The 19619-nt window shown below is 43.1% G+C and overlaps 1 protein-coding gene across 3 annotated transcripts in view; it reads right to left on the bottom strand.

Moving 5' to 3' along the window:
- The window catches only part of slc16a4 (solute carrier family 16 member 4), a 157073-nt gene that overhangs the window by 22327 nt on the left and 115127 nt on the right, over positions 1-19619 (bottom strand). For all 3 annotated transcript variants that reach the window (XM_078546507.1, XM_078546509.1, XM_078546508.1), the window contains exon 7: positions 13734-14345. In XM_078546507.1, coding sequence (XP_078402633.1) covers positions 13734-14345 — 612 coding nt within the window. The remainder of the gene's footprint in view (positions 1-13733; positions 14346-19619) is intronic.

The following is a 19619-nucleotide window of genomic DNA, read 5'->3' as shown; positions in this document are numbered from 1 at the left end:
TTCCAGTTCACCAGTTCACTTAATGATGCTAAACTCAGAATCTAAGCCCTGGCCATAATCTAGAACTCAACTAACAGACTCAAGCCCTCCCACTTGGTGCCTAGTGTAGGGATGAGTTAATGCAGGGGGCATGGAGCCTTTGCAAATATGGGGCTTGCAATAATACTCTCCAAACCAGAAAAAAAGCATATAGTTAGGTCAAAACATTCCATCATTTAAGAATAGCATCAGTCAGGGTGAGGGTGAGTGAACAGATCATTACAATATAAATATTGACATGGTTCACATGTGTCTTAATGGATTGGGGCAGGACGGGGTGAATGAGTGGTGTTCAGTGGCTATCAAGGGCCCTGAATGCTCGGTGTCCATTCTAGTGAGAATCAAACATTTTCAGATCAGTTCCAGCATAGATTGGGGTTGATTAAACCTTCCTCCACTCTGCTTTAGCCACGTACCTTATCACAACCACAACCTTAGAAGAGAATTTCACTAGTTCCCATAACCAGTATACCTGTGGCCTCTCGCTCTCGGATTGTTCTTCAATCTCTTTACAAAGGCAATCCTATTCCACACACACCTGGCACTGAGGAACCAGTTTGAAAATGAGGTTTAAATTGGCTACAACCATTGATTTTTAAAAAAAAACTTTTTTTGTCATGGATTGTGGGCATTGCTGGCAAGGCCAGCATTTGTTGCCCATCCATAATTGCCTTTCAACTGAGTGACTTGCTAAGCCATGTCGGAGTCAATCACATTGCTGTTGTTCTGGAGTCACATGTGGGCCACACTCAGTAAGGATGGCAGATTTCCTTCCCTACAGGGCATGTGTAAATCAGGTGGGTTTTTACAACAATCAGCGACAGTTGTCATGGTTACGGTTACCTAGACCAGTTTTATTTCTGAATTCAAATTTCACCTGCTGCCATAGTGGGATTTGAACCCATGTCCCCAGAGCATTAGCCTGGGTCTCTGGATTACTAGTCCAGTGACAGTACTGTCAAAAATTCTTTCGTTATCAACAGTCACAGATTGCAACTCTTTCGAGTACAATCACAGTTCTTGGTTTCCGGGAGTGGGACATGAACCCACAACCCTCTGATTCAAAGGCGAGGGTGCTATGAACTGAGCACTGTCAATGTATAAATAATCACACTGCATGGCAATCACCTTGTTAAAGACAATTGCTAGTTAAACAGGTGATGGGCATTGATTATCCCATCTAAACAGAGTAAAAAGATACAGCTGGAACATTTTCTGTGGAAGCTACTTAGAAGTCAATAGCACTGGGGAGTTGTCGCGAAAATAAACCAGCTTGAACCAAAAGACCGGCCTGGATTAATTCTTCCACCACAACCTCTCATTATGAATAACATGGTAGCAGAGGATGAACATTAAGCTTTGCTGATTGATTGCTGTATATGAAGATTTTTGTCTCAATCCTCTGAGGAAAAAGAAGTGTACTGTTGCTAACAATTTAAGTTACAGAATGGCGGAAGGACAGTGCAAAATCGCAAGCTTTGACTATCCACCAATTTTTTTCTGACTCTGAACCTTATAAGCAATGGAAGGCTGAAGTTGAAATGTGGACCGGGGTTACTTCCATACCCTGGAAGAAGCAAGGTATGGCTTTGGCATTATCATTACCAGCCAAAAGCAAGATAAGGAGTAAAGTATTGTCAGAGTGGAAAGTGGATGATTTGGATCATGAAGAGGAATTGAAACTTGTTACAATTTTTGGATATGTTTTACAATAAGGATGAGTTATGGGAAGCGTATGAAGCTTGTACGATCTTTGAAAGGTTTAGGAAATCAGATGATCAGTTTATGGAAGAATATATCATGGATTTGATAAATGGTACAGGAGAATACAGAGATTTGAACTTGAAATTCCAGAATCGGTATTGGCATTTAAATTACTGGACTGTACTCTCATTTCCCACCTTGATCATCTTTCAGTACTCGCAGGGGCTCAATTCCGGGGGAGAGAATCTCTCCGAGATCAAATGGCTGCTGCCCTGAAAAGATTTCTGGGGAAACAGTTGTTCCCTGCCAATTTTTTAGCAAATCTGAACAACTATGCTGTAAAACAAAGGGTAGAGGATTCAATGGTGGCTGAATTTGACAAAATGTTAGACGAAGATTCCTACAAAGATGGGGTTAATGACAAGAGGTCTGAAAATAGTCATAACCCTAGCCAATCTGAGAGTCGGGACAAAAAGTGTGTCTGGGACAGTGACCGTAGGTGTTTAAACCCAAAAAATGCACGGGGAATAGTTAATCGGTGTTTCCGGTATGATTCCCAATATCATTATGTGATGAACTGCCCACAGCGAAGGAATCGTGTTTTTGAAGTGACCCACGAGACGGATTCTGAAACTGAAAATGATGATGGTGACTGCCATGATGGAATTGTATTGATCACTGAGAGTTTGAATCCGGTGATGAGTATTTTGATGGTAGATTCCTTCAACTGTGCACAGTTCTGGACAGTGGTTGCACTTCTACGTTGTGTGAGATGGACTGGTTTGACTGCTATCTGGAGTCTCTCAATGAGGCAAATCGGCGGAAGGTCAAGGAGTATGAAAGCTCTACCTGCTTCAGGTTCGGCAATACATTAACATCCTCCAAACGGGAGGTCCTCCCTTGTAAGATAGCAGGGATCAATCTGTTAATCAGTACTGATGTAGTTTCTAGCGAGATACCGCTATTGTTGAGTCGAACTGCGATGAAGAAGGCTCAGAAGACGCTAGATATGAAGAATGATAGAGCAGTCGTCTTTGGAAAAAATGTGGATCTACATTTTACTCGGTCAGGCCATTACCGCTTGCCACTAAGGAAGCCAGAGATTTCTCATCAAAAAGTTTGTGAAGTTTTGTTAACTGTTGAGAATAAGAATTTGGTGGACAAAAAGAAGATAATTTGGAAATTACATAGACAATTTGCAAATCTGGCACGACAGAAACTGAAGGCTCTACTTCAAGATGCGAGAGTGGTCGATAAAGGGTATGATGACTTTATTGAACAAATCATTGCTCAGTGTGAAATTTGCCTTAAATATCGTAAGACATCACTGCGTTCAGTTGTGAGCTTACCACTAGCCAGGGAGTTTAATTATGCAGTGGCAATGGACTTGAAAGTTTGGGACAAGGATAGGGGTTTTTTTTATATGACCCATCATAGATATGGCAACCAGATTTAGCCTATCCACTGTGATACATAGTAAAGACAAAAGGACCATTGTCGTTAAGGTCATGGAAAAATGGGTAGGAACAGGATTAAGAACACCAACGAAGTTCCTCACAGATAATGGTGGGGAATTCACCAATGATGAATTTCGAGATATGTGTAAAAATTTAAACATCATAGTTATGTACACTGAGAGCCTGTTTAGTAATGGTCTTTGTGAAAGAAACCATGAGGTAATAGACAACATGTTACATAAAATATTGGCTAATCAACCAGATTGTAAATTGCAAACAGCACGAGCATGGGAGGTGCACACAAAGAACTCTCTGCAAATGGTTGGAGGATACAGTCCGTACCAATTGGTGTACAGAAGAAACCAAAGTTGCCGTTGGTGTTACTGGATGCTCCCCCTGCTCTAGCAGGGACTAGCATTAGCTCCACCTTTTCTGCTCATCTGAACGCTTTGCATGTGGAGCATAAAAGCTTTCATTAAAGCTGAGGTTTCGGATAAAATTCAGCGAGCCCTACGGCATCACAAGACCATCAGGAATGCAGTTTAGACAAGGAGACATGGTATATTATAACAGGGAAGGCCAGAAAGAGTGGAAAGGACCTGGCAAGGTAATAGGGAGTGATGGGAAAGTAGTAATCGTGCAACACAGCAATCAGACTGTTAGGGTACATTCTTCAAGGTTAATTGGTACTGACTATACCTTTACAGGTTCTGAACAGAACGTGAGGAGGCACCATACACACTGGGTAATTATGAGGAGCAGATGACGGCAGATACAGGGTTGACTGACTATGAACAAAGTAATACTGAGGTATAGGACAATGCTATTCGTTCAAAAGGCAACTACACAAAATAGGAACAAAGGTAACATACATGCCAGAAGGGGCCAGTGTGTGAAGGGATGCCACTATCATTGGGAGAGCAGGAAAGGCCACTGGTAAATACAAACATTGGCTAAATGTGCAGGATTAAGGACAGGAGACAAGACCTATCAACTGGTAAACCGAGGTAAAGATGTGGAAACCCAGAAAGTGCATTATCTGACGGTGGACCAGAAAGTGGTCGTGACCCTAGAAAAACATCACAGACTTCCAAATGGGGTTCTGCTCGCATTGGAGAACAATCATATAGTAGCAGTCCAGAAAGGGAGAGGAATGTGAGTAGAGGCCATAGTTTAACAAGGAGGACTAGAGAGCAAGCTGGCAATCTCAATCGAAGTAGAAGTCCTTGTGACCGAGAGATTCTAGTAGCTGCTAATAAATTGGAAAATAAGCTGATAAAGGAAGCCAAATGGAAATAGTTAGAAAGTTGGAAGGAATTTGGGGTATATTCTGAAATACCTGACAGCCAGTTTTATCTCACAGATGGATCTGTACAGAAAAGGTACTCCCAGACGGCACATATAAGGCCAAAGCGAGATTAGTAGCCCGAGGCTTTAAAGAGAGACTAGGAGATCAGGATGTCAGAGTGGACTCGTCTACTGCAGGGAAAGTGAGCTTGAAGATATTTTTTAGTTATTTTGGCATCCTGTTCCTGGGAGTGCAAATCGATTGATATAAAGGCTGCGTTTTTATAGGGGGAGAAGTTTCAAAGGGAAGATTTTTTGAAACTAGCCAAAGAAGCCGGGGATGTAGAAGGAAAGCTATGGAAATTGAACAAGTGTTTTTATGGGTTGAATCATGCATCAAGAGTATGGTATTTTTACATGAGGTCTGTTCTGTTGAAAACAGGTTGCATTTAGTTAAAGGCAGACCCCACGATGTTCTACTGGCGCCACAAGGAGAAACTAGCTGGAATCATGCATGGTGATAATTTCCTGTGGAGAGGCTCTGCAGAATTTGAACAATGGGTAATCAAAGATAAAGAAGGAGTTCCAGGTCGGAAGTCAGGTTTCAGGGGCTTTTAAATACATAGGTTTAGACATTAAGCAGAGCAAGTTAGGAGTGACATTGAATCAACAATCTTGTCCAGAAAATGTTAATCATATTCCAATAACTCGGGTTAGATTCTCACAAAAAGAGGATCCTGCTACCAAGGAAGAAACAGAACAATTGAGAAGTTTGATTGGGCAGTTGAACTGGTGCACTCAGACGAGGCCTGACGCTAGTTATGATGTATTGGAGCTGAGTCCCATGATGAAACATGCAACAGTTGAGCAAGTTCTGAGAGCAAATAAAACACTTTAAAAAAATTAAATTCTGAGAGATGTGTGCTCAAGCTTCCAGCAATGGGTGATCCAGAAGATATGAGTTTGGTCATTTTTAGCCATGCTTCACATGCCAGTCTTCCAGATGGGTACTCTAGCACAGCAGGGTTTATCATATTCTTGGTGGGGAAGAATGATAAATGTTGCCCGCTGGCCTGGGAGGCCAAGAAAAGAAAAAGGGTAGTGAAAAGCACCTTAGCTGCCGAAACACTGGCCTTGGTAGAAGCATTAGATATGGGGGTTTACTTACCCAATATACTGACAGAAATATTATATAAAGGGCAATGTGAGAAAAGTTTGCCCATAGAATGTTATGTTGGTAACCGGTCTCTTTGGGACAATGTTCATTCCACGAAAAGTGTCACTGAAAAAAGGCTAAAGATAGACCTAGCCGGCATAAAAGAAATGTTAGCGAGAAGAGAGTTCTCTAAGATATAATGGGTTGTCACAAGTCACCAGCTATCAGACTGTTTTACAAAAAGAAGTGCCTGCTCTAAGAAATTATTAAATGTATTGGAAGAGGGGTGTCTTATGTTATAATGATGCAATGAAAAAAAAACTTTTTTGTTTTATAATTGTTTATACATATACGGGAACTACATAGATCTGTAATTTAAAAAGAAAAGAGGGCAATCTGTCAATGTATAAATGATCACACTGCCTGGCAATCACCTTGTTAAAGACAATTGCTAGTTAAACAGGTGATCGGCATTGATTATCCCATCTAAACAGAGTAAAAAGAAACAGCTGGAGCACTGTGGAAGCTACTTGAAAGTCAGTAGCACTGAGGAATTGTCGTGAAAATAAACCAGCTTGAAACAAAAGACCAGCCTGGATTAATTCTTCCACCACAACCTCTTATTGTGAACAACAATTATCACTACACTATCATCTTCCCCCTACGCATTTTAACAAGATACAGCCACTCTGTGTTAACACACAGCATTCTCAACATTGAAAGTGTTTATTCTCAAGAGAATGTAAAAACTCATCTGGCTGAGACTTATTTCAGCACTGGAGGAAAGACTTCCACATGAAGGTGCGGACAAGTTTAGAAGTTTAGCTCTCAAAGGCCAGTTTGCTAATCATCCTCCCAGAGGTGAAAGGTAAGTGTGCTAACCCCAGTCATTGGAATTTTGTTTTATTTGTAGAGTTAGTTTTGACAATCTTTTTTGCACCATTGGCTGTGAAGAGTGATTCACGTCAATTCGTGGGATATCACCTCACGTACAGGCTCTGCTAAGCAATTTCTGCTAGCTCAGAATGAAATCCAAGGAAACATGACTGAGGTCCCCAGTGAGCAGAGTGCCTTCATTATTGCATTCGAACTAGGAGTAGGACAATTGGCCCATCGAGCCTTCTCCCGCCATTCAGTAAGATCATGGCTGATCTGACTGTGGCCTCAACGCCACTTTCCTGCCTACCTCCTATACGCTTTGACTCCCTTATTGGTCAAGAATCTGTCTACCTCTGCCTTACAAACATTCAATGACCCTGCCTCTATTGCTCTCTGGGGGAGAGAGTTCCACAGACGCACAACACTCTGACAGAAAAAAAATTCTCCTCATCTCCGTCTTAAATGGGAGATCTCTTATTTTTAAACTGTGTCCCCCCAGCTCTGTTTTCAAGGAGAAAATTCCTCTTAGCAACCGCCCTGTCAAGTCCCCTCAGGATCTTATGTTTCAATAGGATCACCTCTCATTCTTCTAAACTCCAATGGATACAGGCCCAGCCTGTGTAGCCTTTCCTCATAAGATAACACCCTCATCCAAGGAATCAGTAAATTGAACATTGTCTGAACTACTAATGCAATTATGTCCTTCCTTAAATAAGGAAACCAAAACCGTACACAGTACTCTAGATGTGGTCCCACCAATGCCCTGTACAATGTATCAAAACACTCGTACTTATATATTCCATTCCCCTTGCAAGAAACAACAACATTCTATTTGCCTTTCTAATCACTTGCTGTACCTGCATACTAACTTTTTGTGATTCATGTACCGGGGCACTCAGATCCCACTCTGTACTGCAGAGTTCTGCAATCTTTCTCTATTTAAATAATATGCTGCTTTTCTATTCTTCCTGGCAAGTGGACAAGTTCACATTTTCCCACATTATACTCCATCTGCCAAATTTTTGCCTACTCACTTAACCTATCTATATCTCTTTGCAGACTCATGTTCTCTTCACAATATATTCGGTCCCTTAATCCAAGTCATTGATACAGATTGTAAATAGTTGAGGCTGCAGTACTGATCCCTGTGAGGTGAGAGTGACTGCCCTTGACATCAAAGCTGCACTTGACTGACTGGCATCAAGGAGCCCTAGCAAAACTGGAGTCACTGGGAATCAGGGGAAAATTCACAGGTTGAAGTCCTACCTCGCACAAAGAAAGATGGTTGTGGTTGTTGGAGGTCAATCATCTTAATACCAGGACATCACTCCACGAGTTCCTCAGGGTAGTGTCCTAGGCCCAACCTTCTTCAGCTGCTTCATCAATGACCTTCCTTCCATCATAAGATCAGAAGTGGGGATGTTCGCTGATGATTGCACAATGTTCAGTACTATTCACAACTCCTCAGATAACTGAAGCAGTCCGCGTCCAAATGTAGTAAGACTTGGGGGAGAATGGGGGTTGGATGGGAGCGGGTGCGCAGCTGATCGCCGCCTGCGATCGGCTGTGCGCCACCATTTTACTTGGGCAGGCCAATTAAGATCCACCCAGTGTAACATGCACCCAGAAGCACTGTGCGCTCCCTGTATGGGCAGTGGGAGTAGGCTGAGTCAGGTCCTGCACTCTTTCGCGCATGCACGCGAAAGAACACAGAAATCCCCCTGAGGCAAAGAGCTGCGTCAGGGAGATTAGTTTGATCTTTAAAAATTTTAATAAAGACAGAAAAAAATTTAAAACATGTCCCCTCATGTGACAGTGTCTCATGAATTGGGACATGTCAATGAACTTTACTGAAAAATTTTATTAAACTTTAAAAGTCTTCATGAAACCTCATCCCACCCATTGGATGAGGTTTCATGATAAATACGAAGGCCGCCTGGGCTCTTTGTCTGCCCGCCAAGCTTAAGGTTGGACAGGCAGCTCAGTTAAGTATTTTAATTGATATTTAAATGACCTTAATAGGCCTTTGGCAGGTGCGCAGCTGACTCTGGTGTGCGGCCGCCAAACTGAATATCTGAATGACGCCCGGTGACGTTGGGACACACGCCCGACATCACCGCGTATCATTTTATTCGTCGGCCCAAAGATTCTGCCCTTGGTCAATACCCAGGCTTGGGCTGGCAAGTGGCAAGTAACATTTTTGCCACACAAGTGCCAGGCAATGACCATTTCCAACAAGAGCGAATCTAACCATCACCCCTTTACATTCAATGGCTTATCATCGCTGAACCCTCCACTATCAACATCCTGAGGGTTATCATTGACCAGAAACTGAACTGGACTGGCCAGATAAATACAGTGGCTACAAGAGCAGGCCAGAGGCTGGGAATCCTGCGGTGAGTAACTCACCTCCTGACTCCCCAAAGCCTGTCTACCATCTACAAGGACAAGTCAGGAGTGTAACGGAATTCTCTCCACTTGCCTGGATGAGCACAGCTCCAACAACAGTCAAGAAGCTCGACACCATCCAGGACAAAGCAGCTTGATTGGTACCCCTTCCACAAACATTCACTCCCTCCACCACCAATGAATAGTGGCAGCAGTGTATACCATCTACAAGATGCATTGCAGAAATTCACCAAGGCTCCTTAGGCAGCACCTTTGAAAACCACGACTGCGACCATCTAGAAGGACACGGACAACAGATACTTGGGATAACCGCCTCCTGAAAGTTCCACTCCAAGCCACTCACCATCCTGACTTGGAAATATATCGCTGTTCCTTCACTGTCACTGGGTCAAAATCCTGCAACTTCCTTCCTAATAGCACTGTGGGTGTACCTACACCACATGGACTGCAGCGATTCAAGAAGGCAGCTCACCACTACCTTCTCAAGGGCAATTAGGGCTGTACAATAAATGCTGGCCCAGCCATAAATGAATGAATAAAAAAATCAACTTATTACAACCTGCCAACTGGAAAATGACCCATTTATGCCTACTGTTTCGTGTTAGCTAACCAATCCACTATACATGCTAATATGTTACCTGCTACACCATGAACTCTTATTTTGTGTAGTAACCGTTGATGTGGCACCTTGTTAAGTGCCTTCCGGAAATCTAAGTGCACACTTCTACATGCTCCCCTTTATCCATGTTGCTAGTTACTTCCTTAAAGAACTCTAATAAATTAGCCAAACAATTTTCCTTTCACAAAATCATGTTGACTCTGCAAGATTGCATTAGGATGTTCTAGGTGCCCCACCACAACCTCCTGAATAATAGACTCCAGCATTTTCCCTACGACAGATGATAAGCTAACTGGCTTGGAGTTTCCTGCTTTCTGTCTTCCTCCTTTCTCAAATAGAAAAGTTACATTCACTATTTTTCAACCTGATGGGGCCTTTCCAGAATCTAGGAATTTTTGGGAAAATTAAAACCAAGGCATCTATTATCTCAGCAGCCACCTCTTTTAAGACCCTTGGCTGAAATCTGTTAGGACCTGGGGACTTGTCAGCTTTTAGTTCTGATAATTTTCTCAGTACCCTTTCCCTGGTGATTGTAATTGTTTTTAAGTTCATCCCTCCCTTTTACCTCTTGATTCACAAATATTTCTGGAATATTTTTATCTTCTACACTGAAGCCAAATGAATAATATCTGTTCAATTCATCTGCCATCTCCTTATTTTCCTTTATTAATTCTTCAGACTCATTTTCTAAAGGACCAATGCTCACCTTGATTACTCTTTTCCTTTTTAAATACCTGTACAAACTCTTGCTATCTGTTCCAGCTAGCTTTCTCTTATACTCTTTTCATACAGAAAGCAACAAGCCTTGGTGGTGGTTGGTTTTCAGTCTGGTAGACAGTGGTATTTCCGATAGTCAGTGTTGGACCATATTTTTTTTCCTAGATTAAGTGAGTTAGATCTTGGAATACAGGGTAAAATTTCAAAATTTGTTGATGATGCCAAACTTAGAGGAGTGGCAAACAGTGAAGATGATATGAATTGCTTGCAACAGGACATTAATAGGTTAGCAGAATGGGCAAACAAGTCGCAGAAGGAATTTAATACAGAGAAGTGAGGGGTGATGCATTTTGGCAGACGGAATCGCGAGAGGCAATATAAACAATGGGCGTAATCACCCCAGAATTGCACTGTGCGGTAGTGGGCGCAATGGTGGGTTTTCACGCTGTATTGACCCCTTCCCGCCTCATTATTTATGCAGTCAAGGGAAGCATGCCATTTTGTTGGAGGGCTTCCTCTGATTTCCCTGTCATGCTGTCACCTCACCGCTTCCTCATGCCAGGCGCCATATTTGAACTGCAACTGTGCGCACAACACTCAATACTTGCAGCTCATGACTGCTCCGGTGAAGACATGGCTCTGAAAGGCAAGAAGAGTGCAGCCCACCGTTTTTCTGACATGTCCCTGGATCACATTTTGGCCATTGTGGAGGGCCTCTACTCCCACTCTGGCTGGCTTGGGAACTGTGGTAGTGGTGGTCAGTGCCAACGCTGCACAGTAGAAGTTCCCCATCCAGTGCAGAAAGAGGATGAATGATCTCATCTGTAATGCCAGGGTAAGTCAACGATTTCATCACTCTAAACTCACACACTCACAAGCCCATCACACCTTCACTGGCATCTCACTCACATCCAGCTCAAGGGACATCACCACTCACTCACACACCCTCACATCTCCATCTGGCCTCATCTCCTCTGGGACTGTTTCCTCAGCCCTCACCCTCTTGAGGTCAACTGCACAGATCAACTTGTGCCCCCACACACACCCTGAAATACCCACTTCTCTAGTACAGCCCTCGCCTTGCAGCCTCTTCCCTTGCCTGAGGTCACTTCTCCTCCTTCTCCAAGCAAGCCCTACCTCTGCAGCCATTGAAAAGCCACCTCAGCTTAGGGCTGCCCTGGCAAGTAGATACCTGCCCATGAGCCCCCTAAAAGTGATGTGTTGCTGCCTGCGAAGCCTGGCGCTGATGACTGTGAGTGCTGCCCGAGGCAAGGTAGGCAAACAAACCTCGAAGTCCCGAGCGAAGTGCAGTTCACCAGGTGCACGTTGCTCATGTTCTGTTGTGAAACACGTCAGCGTGTACCCAAATGATCCAGCGTGGGGGAATGATTCTGACAGGCAGGCACGATGATGAGATGTAAATGCATTAAAAATTATGTTCCCGACATTGAACGTCAGAAAATGTAGCCCAGGGCACAGTAGATGCAAACTTGTTTCACGATCACATGAAACCTATTTTTGGCCTTCCTGTCATGTTGACAGCTCATGCCGCCAAGCACGCCCACCGCCAATGAGAGCCGATGATTCCGTCCTATGGCACAATTATAAAGAGTGTGCAGGAACAGAAGGACCTGGGAGTGGATGTGCATTGATGTTTGAAGGTGGCAGGGCATATTGAGAGAGTGGTTAGCAAAGCGTATAGGATCTTGGGTTTCAGAAATAAAGGCAAAAGAGTCCAAGTTGCTATGGCTACATGCACTTTTAGATGCATGTTGTAGTTTGGAGCTATGGCTATTGATGGTAGATGTGATAGATGCTCCAATTTCTTTCCATCAGATGGCTGACCAGGAATCTCACCTGCTCTTACCATCTGCCATGGTATATGTTGGAAGAATGTACAAATTGACATGTAAGCTGTTTGGGCCCTATCATGAATGCACCTTCCTCGGCCATCAAGTCTTGGAGTCAGACTTGAACCTGAAGCCTCTGGCTCAGAGGCAGGGACACTACCCACCGTGCCACAAGACCTCCCATGTACAAGGGCTATTTAGGATATTTAAGATTTTGGGCAAGAGATGCAGGGGGAATGTGAGGAAGAAATTTTTACAGTGAGTGGTAATGACCTGGGATTTATTACTGATGAGTAGTGGATGCAGAAACAATCAATGGTTTCAAAAGGAAATTGGATGGGCTTCTTGAAGGAAATAAACTTGCAGGGCGACAGGGACCAAGTTGCAGAGTGGGACTGATTGGATTGCGCCACAGGGAGCCAGGAGGGCTCGATGGGCTGAATGGACTGTTTCTGTGCCGTAAACAACTATGGCTCTAACGCATTCAGCACAGGCCACTATAGCCATTGGTACAGCAGCGTATTGGTAAGTGGAATTATTATACATTATTAAATGGGGAAAACATTTCCTCAATTCATAGCTGAATGTACTCTTCATTTCTCTCAAAAGTTTGAATGATGAAATATTGGTTGGATTAAGATGGCCATCTATCATAAGGAACTCCTTGGTGTCTTTAACATTACAATGCTCATGAAAGTGATCTGGGAGTATAATGAGTTGAGACTAGATTACACCAGGAATTTCTTCCCTGTTCAGGTTACAAGTCTGCAGCTACTAAAGCCCATTCAGGATCATTCAAGTGCATACTCTGCCCTATCCTCACCAACTTGTGACTTGGAATGGCATCTGGGATGGGAACACTGGGCTGATTGGACGATTCTCTCACTCAGGGAGACTGTGTCTATTTCTAACTCCCCCGGTGATCAAGTCACAGAATGAAGCAAGAGCAGAACCTACTCCATTCAGCAGCCCAACATGGAGGAGTAAAATATAAAAAGAGATTCTATATACCCCCTTGCATAGGGATTGTGTTGTATTCAATCATACATGAAATTTCCTGCAAAGTAGACTCAGCTCCCAGTTAGAATTAAGGGATTGTGGAATTGATCCTGAGAAGACATCATCAGTTGAGAAATAGTGTTCAGGTGGATTGAAACTTGGAGGTTGCAGCCTTCGCTACTGACTTGCCCATTACTGGTGGGAGATATGGAAATATTATTTAAATTATGAGCAGTGCCACACCCAGATTTCAGGTCAGCACTGAATAATCTTCTGAATATCACTCTGGTGGAATGTTTGATACACTCAGAGAGGTGACTCCTGCTGGAAAAAGTGTGCGAACACCTACAATTGATAGGATCAGGCTCAGGTGTGATGATTACACAGTTGAAGCTGCTAATGCCCAAGTCCAGCTTTTACAAACTAGGTTACTGCTGCAATAAAGTATCGCCAATCTAAAATCTTGGCTTTAGTTTCTAGACACACACCATGAGAACAATGTTCAGATTGTTAAAGGTGACATTCCATTGGTCTTCATAACAAGAGAAAGTCTGTTAGGGCAGCAAATCTAAAACAAAATGCAAACACTGGGATAAGATCCTTCAACCTGAGCTCACCTGCAACAGAAATGATGAAGGATGCATCCATGGCATCAATATCCAATGTCTTGGCCCTTGCTGATAGATGAAAGTAGGGAATGAAGTATGCTAACTGACTGAACACCACTGAGGACGTGTAAATACAAAAGAAAGGATCTCGTAACAGTGAGAAGTCGAGAAGCTTCTCCTTAGGAGGAAGGCTTTGCACTCCCTTGTTCCTGCTTGAAACCCCAACAGTCTCTTTATGAGTTGCTCTGAAAGTTACTTTGTCCAGAAAGGCTTTGCTGTTGTGTGAGATTCTGGATTCTGTGTCCACTCGAGAGGCGTTGACGCTCAGATTCTCATCTCTCAGGATGCAGCTGTCATGATTCTTGGAAACGTCAAGGTGACCAATTGCTGTGTGACTCACGGTGGGATTGGCAGCGATTAAACAGCCTTCCGAATGGTTCTCCATGATACCTTGTTTCATTGTTCCATTCTGAAATAGACTGCCAAGTGGGGTTTTGACTGTTTTCATATTACAGGTTGATTGGGAGTACGTGGATTGGTGTTCACAGAGATAAATTGGCCTCAGGAGCATACTAGTAGCGATAAGATTCAACATAATGCCTCCCAAAATAAGCAAAGCACCTGTAGAGATAAAAAAAACACTTATGTCAACAAACCATTCAGTCTTATTAGATCTCTGCATGGTTTCTCTGGAAAACATCCCAAAGTGCTTCACAGGAAGGTTATCAAACATAATTTTACATTGAGCCACATAAGGAAATATTAATTGACCAAAAGCTTGGTCAAAGAGGTAGCTTACAAAGTAGGAGAGAGAGGCAGAGAGGTTCAGGGAGGAAATTCCAGAGTTTAGGGCTCAGGTAGCTGAAGGCACAGTCACCAATGGTGGAGCGATTAAAATCAGGGATGCACAAGAGACCAGAATTAGCTAAGCACAGATACCTTAGAGGTTTGTGACGTTGGAGATTACAAAGATAGGAATGGGTCATGGTCATAGATTTGAAAACAAGGATGAGAATTTTAAAATCAAGGTGTTGCTTAACCAGGAGACAATGTAAGTCAGCAATTACAAGGGTGATGGGTGATTGGGACTCGGTCCAAGCTAGCACATGAGCAAAGTTTTGGACAACCCCATTTTTACAAAGGGTACAACGTGGAAGACCGGCCAGGAGTGCATTGGAATAGTCAAGTCTGCAAGTAACGAAGGCATGGATGAGGGTTTCAGCAGCAGATCAGCTGAGGCAGGGGCAGAGTCAGACAATGTTGCAGAAATGGAAATAGGTGTTCTTGATGATGGAGTTCAGACTCAAATTGAGAATTGGGTGGCACAGCTCCAAAGAAGTCATATTCAACTCAAAATGTTAACTCCGTTTTGCTCTCCACAGATGCTGCCAGACCTGCTGAGTTTTTCCAGCCCTTTCTTTTTATTTAAGAGTTAGGTGGCACAGTTCTGCTCTCCATATTATAAAAAGGACATGGAAACACTGAAGAAAGTACAAAAAGGATTGACATGGATGGTACCAGAAGTGAGAGATTACAACTATCAGGAAAGATTGAAAAGCTTGGGGCTTTTCTCAAAAGGAAACTCAATGAGTAAATGAGACAAAAGGGAAAAGAAAGATATGCTGAAAGACTGAGATGAGGTAGATGGAATGGGAGGAGACTTGTGTGGAGTATAAGCACCAGCTATAGTTGGGCTGTTTCTGTTCTGTAAAATTCTGTGCTATCCTATATAACTTTATCCAGAGTCTTATCTTTGAACCCACCCTACCTTGCAATATCTTCCACATTGTAACCTTCAACACGGTAAAATGCTCCTTGAGACAGAGTGGGAGTTGGGTGAAGTTCCCGAAACTGGTTACAGAAGTAAATATTGAAAGTGGAAAGATGAGCATCTGGGACGGGACTCTGGCATGCTGTTGTAGCTACAGTATTTATAAGGCTGGTCCAGTTGAATGTCTGGTCAATGTTAACCGCACCCCCCCGGGATGTTGATGTTGGGGGATTCAGCAGTGGTAATGCCGTTAAATGTTAGGGGGAAACGGATAGATTTGGAAATGTTCGATGCCTGACACTTATCAGCTCGAGGGTGGATGTTGTCCAAGTATTGCTGCACGCGGGCATAGACAGCTTCAGTATCTACCTGATACCACTCCATAGTATAGTGGAGGGAATGCTGCACTGTCAAAGGTGCCATTTTTCAGATGTGACATTAAACAGAAGACGTGTCTGCTCTCTCATGTGAGCTCAGAAGGATCCATGACAGTACTTGAAGAAGAACAGGGGAGTTTTACCTGGTGTCCTGGCCAATATTTATCCCTTAGTCAACATCATTAAAAACTGTTTATCTGGTCATTATCACATTGCTGATTCTGGGATCTTGCTGTGTGTAAATTGGCTGCTGTGTTTCTTGCACTACAACAATGATTAGACTTCAAAACTACTTCATTGGCTGTAAATAGAATCATAGAAAGCTTATGGCACAGAAAGAGGCCACTTGGCCCCACTCTGACTGCACCAGCCAAAATTGAACTTTCCAGCATTTGGTCCGTACCCCTGCAGGTTACGGCACTTGAGGTGCATATCCAGACACCTTTTAAGTGACCTGAGGGTTTCTGCCTCTGCTACCCTTTCATGCAGTGAGTTCCAGGCCCCCACAATCCTCTGGGTGAAAAAGAATTTCCTCATTTCCTCTCTAATCTTTCCACCAATCACTTTAAATCTATGCCTCCTAATCACTTACCTCTCTGCTAAAGTGAACAGGCCCTTCCCATCCATTCTGTCCAGGCCCCTCACAATGTTGTACATCTGAATCAAATCTCTCCTCAGCCTCCTCTGTTCTAAGGAGAACAACCCCAACCTATTCAATCTTTCCTCATCGTTGTAATTTTCCAGCCCTGGCAACATCCTCATAAATCTTCTCTGTACCTGCTCGAATGCAATTACATTCTTTCTATAATGAGGTGACCAGAACCGCACACAGTACACAAGCTGTGGCCTAACTGGTGTTTCATATAGTTCCAGCATCGCCTCCCTACCCTTATATTCTATGCCTCGACTAATAAATGAAAGGATTCCAAATGTCTTCTTAACCACCTTATTGACCTGTCCTGCTACCTTCAGGGATCTGTGGACATTCACTCCAAGGTCTCTCACTTCCTCTATACCTTTACACTGTAAAGTGCATTGCAGTGTTCAGAGGTCAAGAAAAGTGCTAAATAAATACAATTTTTCTTTCTTAACATTAACATTCTACCTTTGAGCAAAGCCTCACATTCCACCTGTACTTCATTTTGGAGGCGGAGGAAATCATTGCGGACCTGAGTGTCAATTGCCACTCTATCTTCAACAATATGAAGCAAAGCATTCAGTTAATCAAAGTCTGTTCCTTTCATGGTCTATAGCTTTTGTGAGTGTTAATCTGGCTCAGTTAGTAGTACTTTGATCCCGAGGTCGTGCTTGAGGTTGTCAGTTCTTTGCAGCACTGAAGGAATTCTGCATTGTCCATCGAATATGATGTTAATCTAAGACCCTGTCTCTCTACCCAGTTGGATGTACAGGATCCCATGATCCTATTTAAAAAAGAGCAAGTAGTTTTCCGGTGTCCTGGCCAACATTCATCCCTCACTGAATAACCATTTACACCACTGCTGTTTATGGGATGTTATTGTGTGCAAAATGGCTGCCACATTCAGTGTGTTTAGCCCACGTCCTTGATTTGAATACAGGCAGCACATTAGCTTCATTACTGATCATAGAATCACAGAATTATTAAAGCACGGAAGGAAGCCATTTGGCCTGGCATGTCTGCACCAGCTCTCCAAATGAGCAATTCACCCAGTGCCATTCACCTACCTTCTTCCCGTAAGCCTGCACATTCTTCCCTTTCAGATAAATCCAATTTCCTTTTGAATGCCTTGATTGAATCTGCCTTCACCACATTCTTGGGCAGTGCATTCCAGTCCACAACCACGTGTGGATAAAAGCTTTTTCTCATGTTGCTTTTGCTTCTTTTGCCAATTACTTTAAAGCTGTGCCCTCTCATTCTTGATCCTTTCGCGAATGGAAACATGTTCTCCCTATCTGCTCTCTCCACACCCCTCATAATTTTGAATTCTCCTCTCCACCTTCACTTCTCCAAGGAAAGCAGTCCTAACTTCTCCAATCTATCTACATAACTGGCTCCAGGAATTTCATTCTTGTGAATCTTTTCTTCACTCTCTCCTTCCTAAATGTGGCACCCAGAATGCGATTTAATACTCCAGCTGAAGCCGAACCAGTGTCTTATATAAATTCAACATAACCTTTTTTTATTCTTTCAAGGGATGTGGGCTTCGCTAGCTAGGCCAGCATTTATTGCCCATTCCTAAGTGCCCTTCAGAAGGTGGTAGTGAACTGCCTTCTCAAATGCTGCAGTCCATGTGGTGTAGGTACACCCAGAGTGCTGTTGGGAAGGGAGTTTCAGGATTTTGACGCAGCAGTGCAGTAACAATGGTATAGTTCCAAGTCAGGATGGTGGGTGGCTGGGAGGGGAACTTGCAGGTGGTGCTGTTCCCATGCACCTACAGCCCTGGTCCTTCTTCGTGAGAGAGGTGATGGGTTTGGAAGGTGCTGTCAAAGGAGCCTTAGTGAGGTGCTGCAGCGCATGTTGTAGATTGTTCGCACTGTGGCCACTCACTGTACGTTGGTGGTGGAGGGAGTGAATGTTGAAAGTGGTGGATGGGGTGGCAATCAAGTGGGCTGCTTTGTCCTGGATGGTGTCGAGCTTCTTGAGTGTTGCTGGAGCTGCACTCATTCAGGCAAGTGGAGAGTATTCCATCACACTCCTGACTTGTGTCTTGTAGATGGTGGATAGACTTTGCTTTTGTACCCTTTGTCCCTATTAATAAAGCCCTGGATACTGTATGTTTTATTAGCTTTGCTCTCAATCTGTCCTGCCAACTTCATTGACATATACATCCAGGTCTCTCAGCTCAGAGTTGTATCCTTTCTTTTATATTGTCTTTACATGTTCTTCCTACTAAAATGAATAACTTCACATTTCTTCGCATTGAACTTCATCTGCCACCCATCCACCAATTCTTCTAAGGTCCTTTATAAGTTCTACACTATCCTCCTCACAGTTCACAATGTTTCCAAGTTTCTTATCATCTGCAAATTTTGATATTGTGCCCTGTACACCAAGGTCTAGATCATTAATATATATCAGGAACAGCAAGGGTCCTGACACTGACCCCTGGGGAACTCCACTACAAACATTTCTCCTGCCTGAAAAATTAATCACTACTCTGTTTCCTGTCACTTAGCCAATTCCGTATCCATGTTGCTATTTTCCCTTTTGATCTATGAGATATAACTTTGCTCACAAGTCTGTTGTGTGGCACTGTATCAAATGCCTTTTGGATGTCTACGTACACCACATCAAAGCATTGCCCTCATCAAACCTCTCCGTTACCTGTTCAAAAAACTCCAAGTTAGTTAAACACGATATTCCCTTAACAATCCATGCTGGCTTTCCTGAATTAACCTGCATTTGTTTGTGTGACTATTAATTTTGTCCCAAATTATTGTTTCTAGAAGATTTCCCACCACAGCAGTTAAACTGACTGGCCTGTAGCTGCTGGGCTTTTCTTTACAGTCTTTTTTGAATAATGGTGTTGCATTTGAAATTCTCCAGTCTTCTAGAACCACACCTGAGTCTAAGGAAGACTGGAAAATTATGGCCAGTGCCTCTGCAATTTCCACTCTCATTTCCCTCTGTATACTTCATGCATCTCATCTGGTCCTGACAGTTTATCAAGTTGTAAGTATAGACAGCCTATCAAATTTGTCCTAATTAATTTTAAATCCTTCTAGTGTATTAATTATCTCCTCTTTCACTGTGACTTAGGCAGCATC

The sequence above is a fragment of the Cetorhinus maximus genome, chromosome 8 (assembly GCF_964194155.1).
Source record: "Cetorhinus maximus chromosome 8, sCetMax3.hap1.1, whole genome shotgun sequence".
Classification (NCBI taxonomy): domain Eukaryota; kingdom Metazoa; phylum Chordata; class Chondrichthyes; order Lamniformes; family Cetorhinidae; genus Cetorhinus; species Cetorhinus maximus.
The sequence above is the reverse complement of the archived record's forward strand: the minus strand, read 5'-3'. Positions and strand labels throughout refer to the sequence as shown.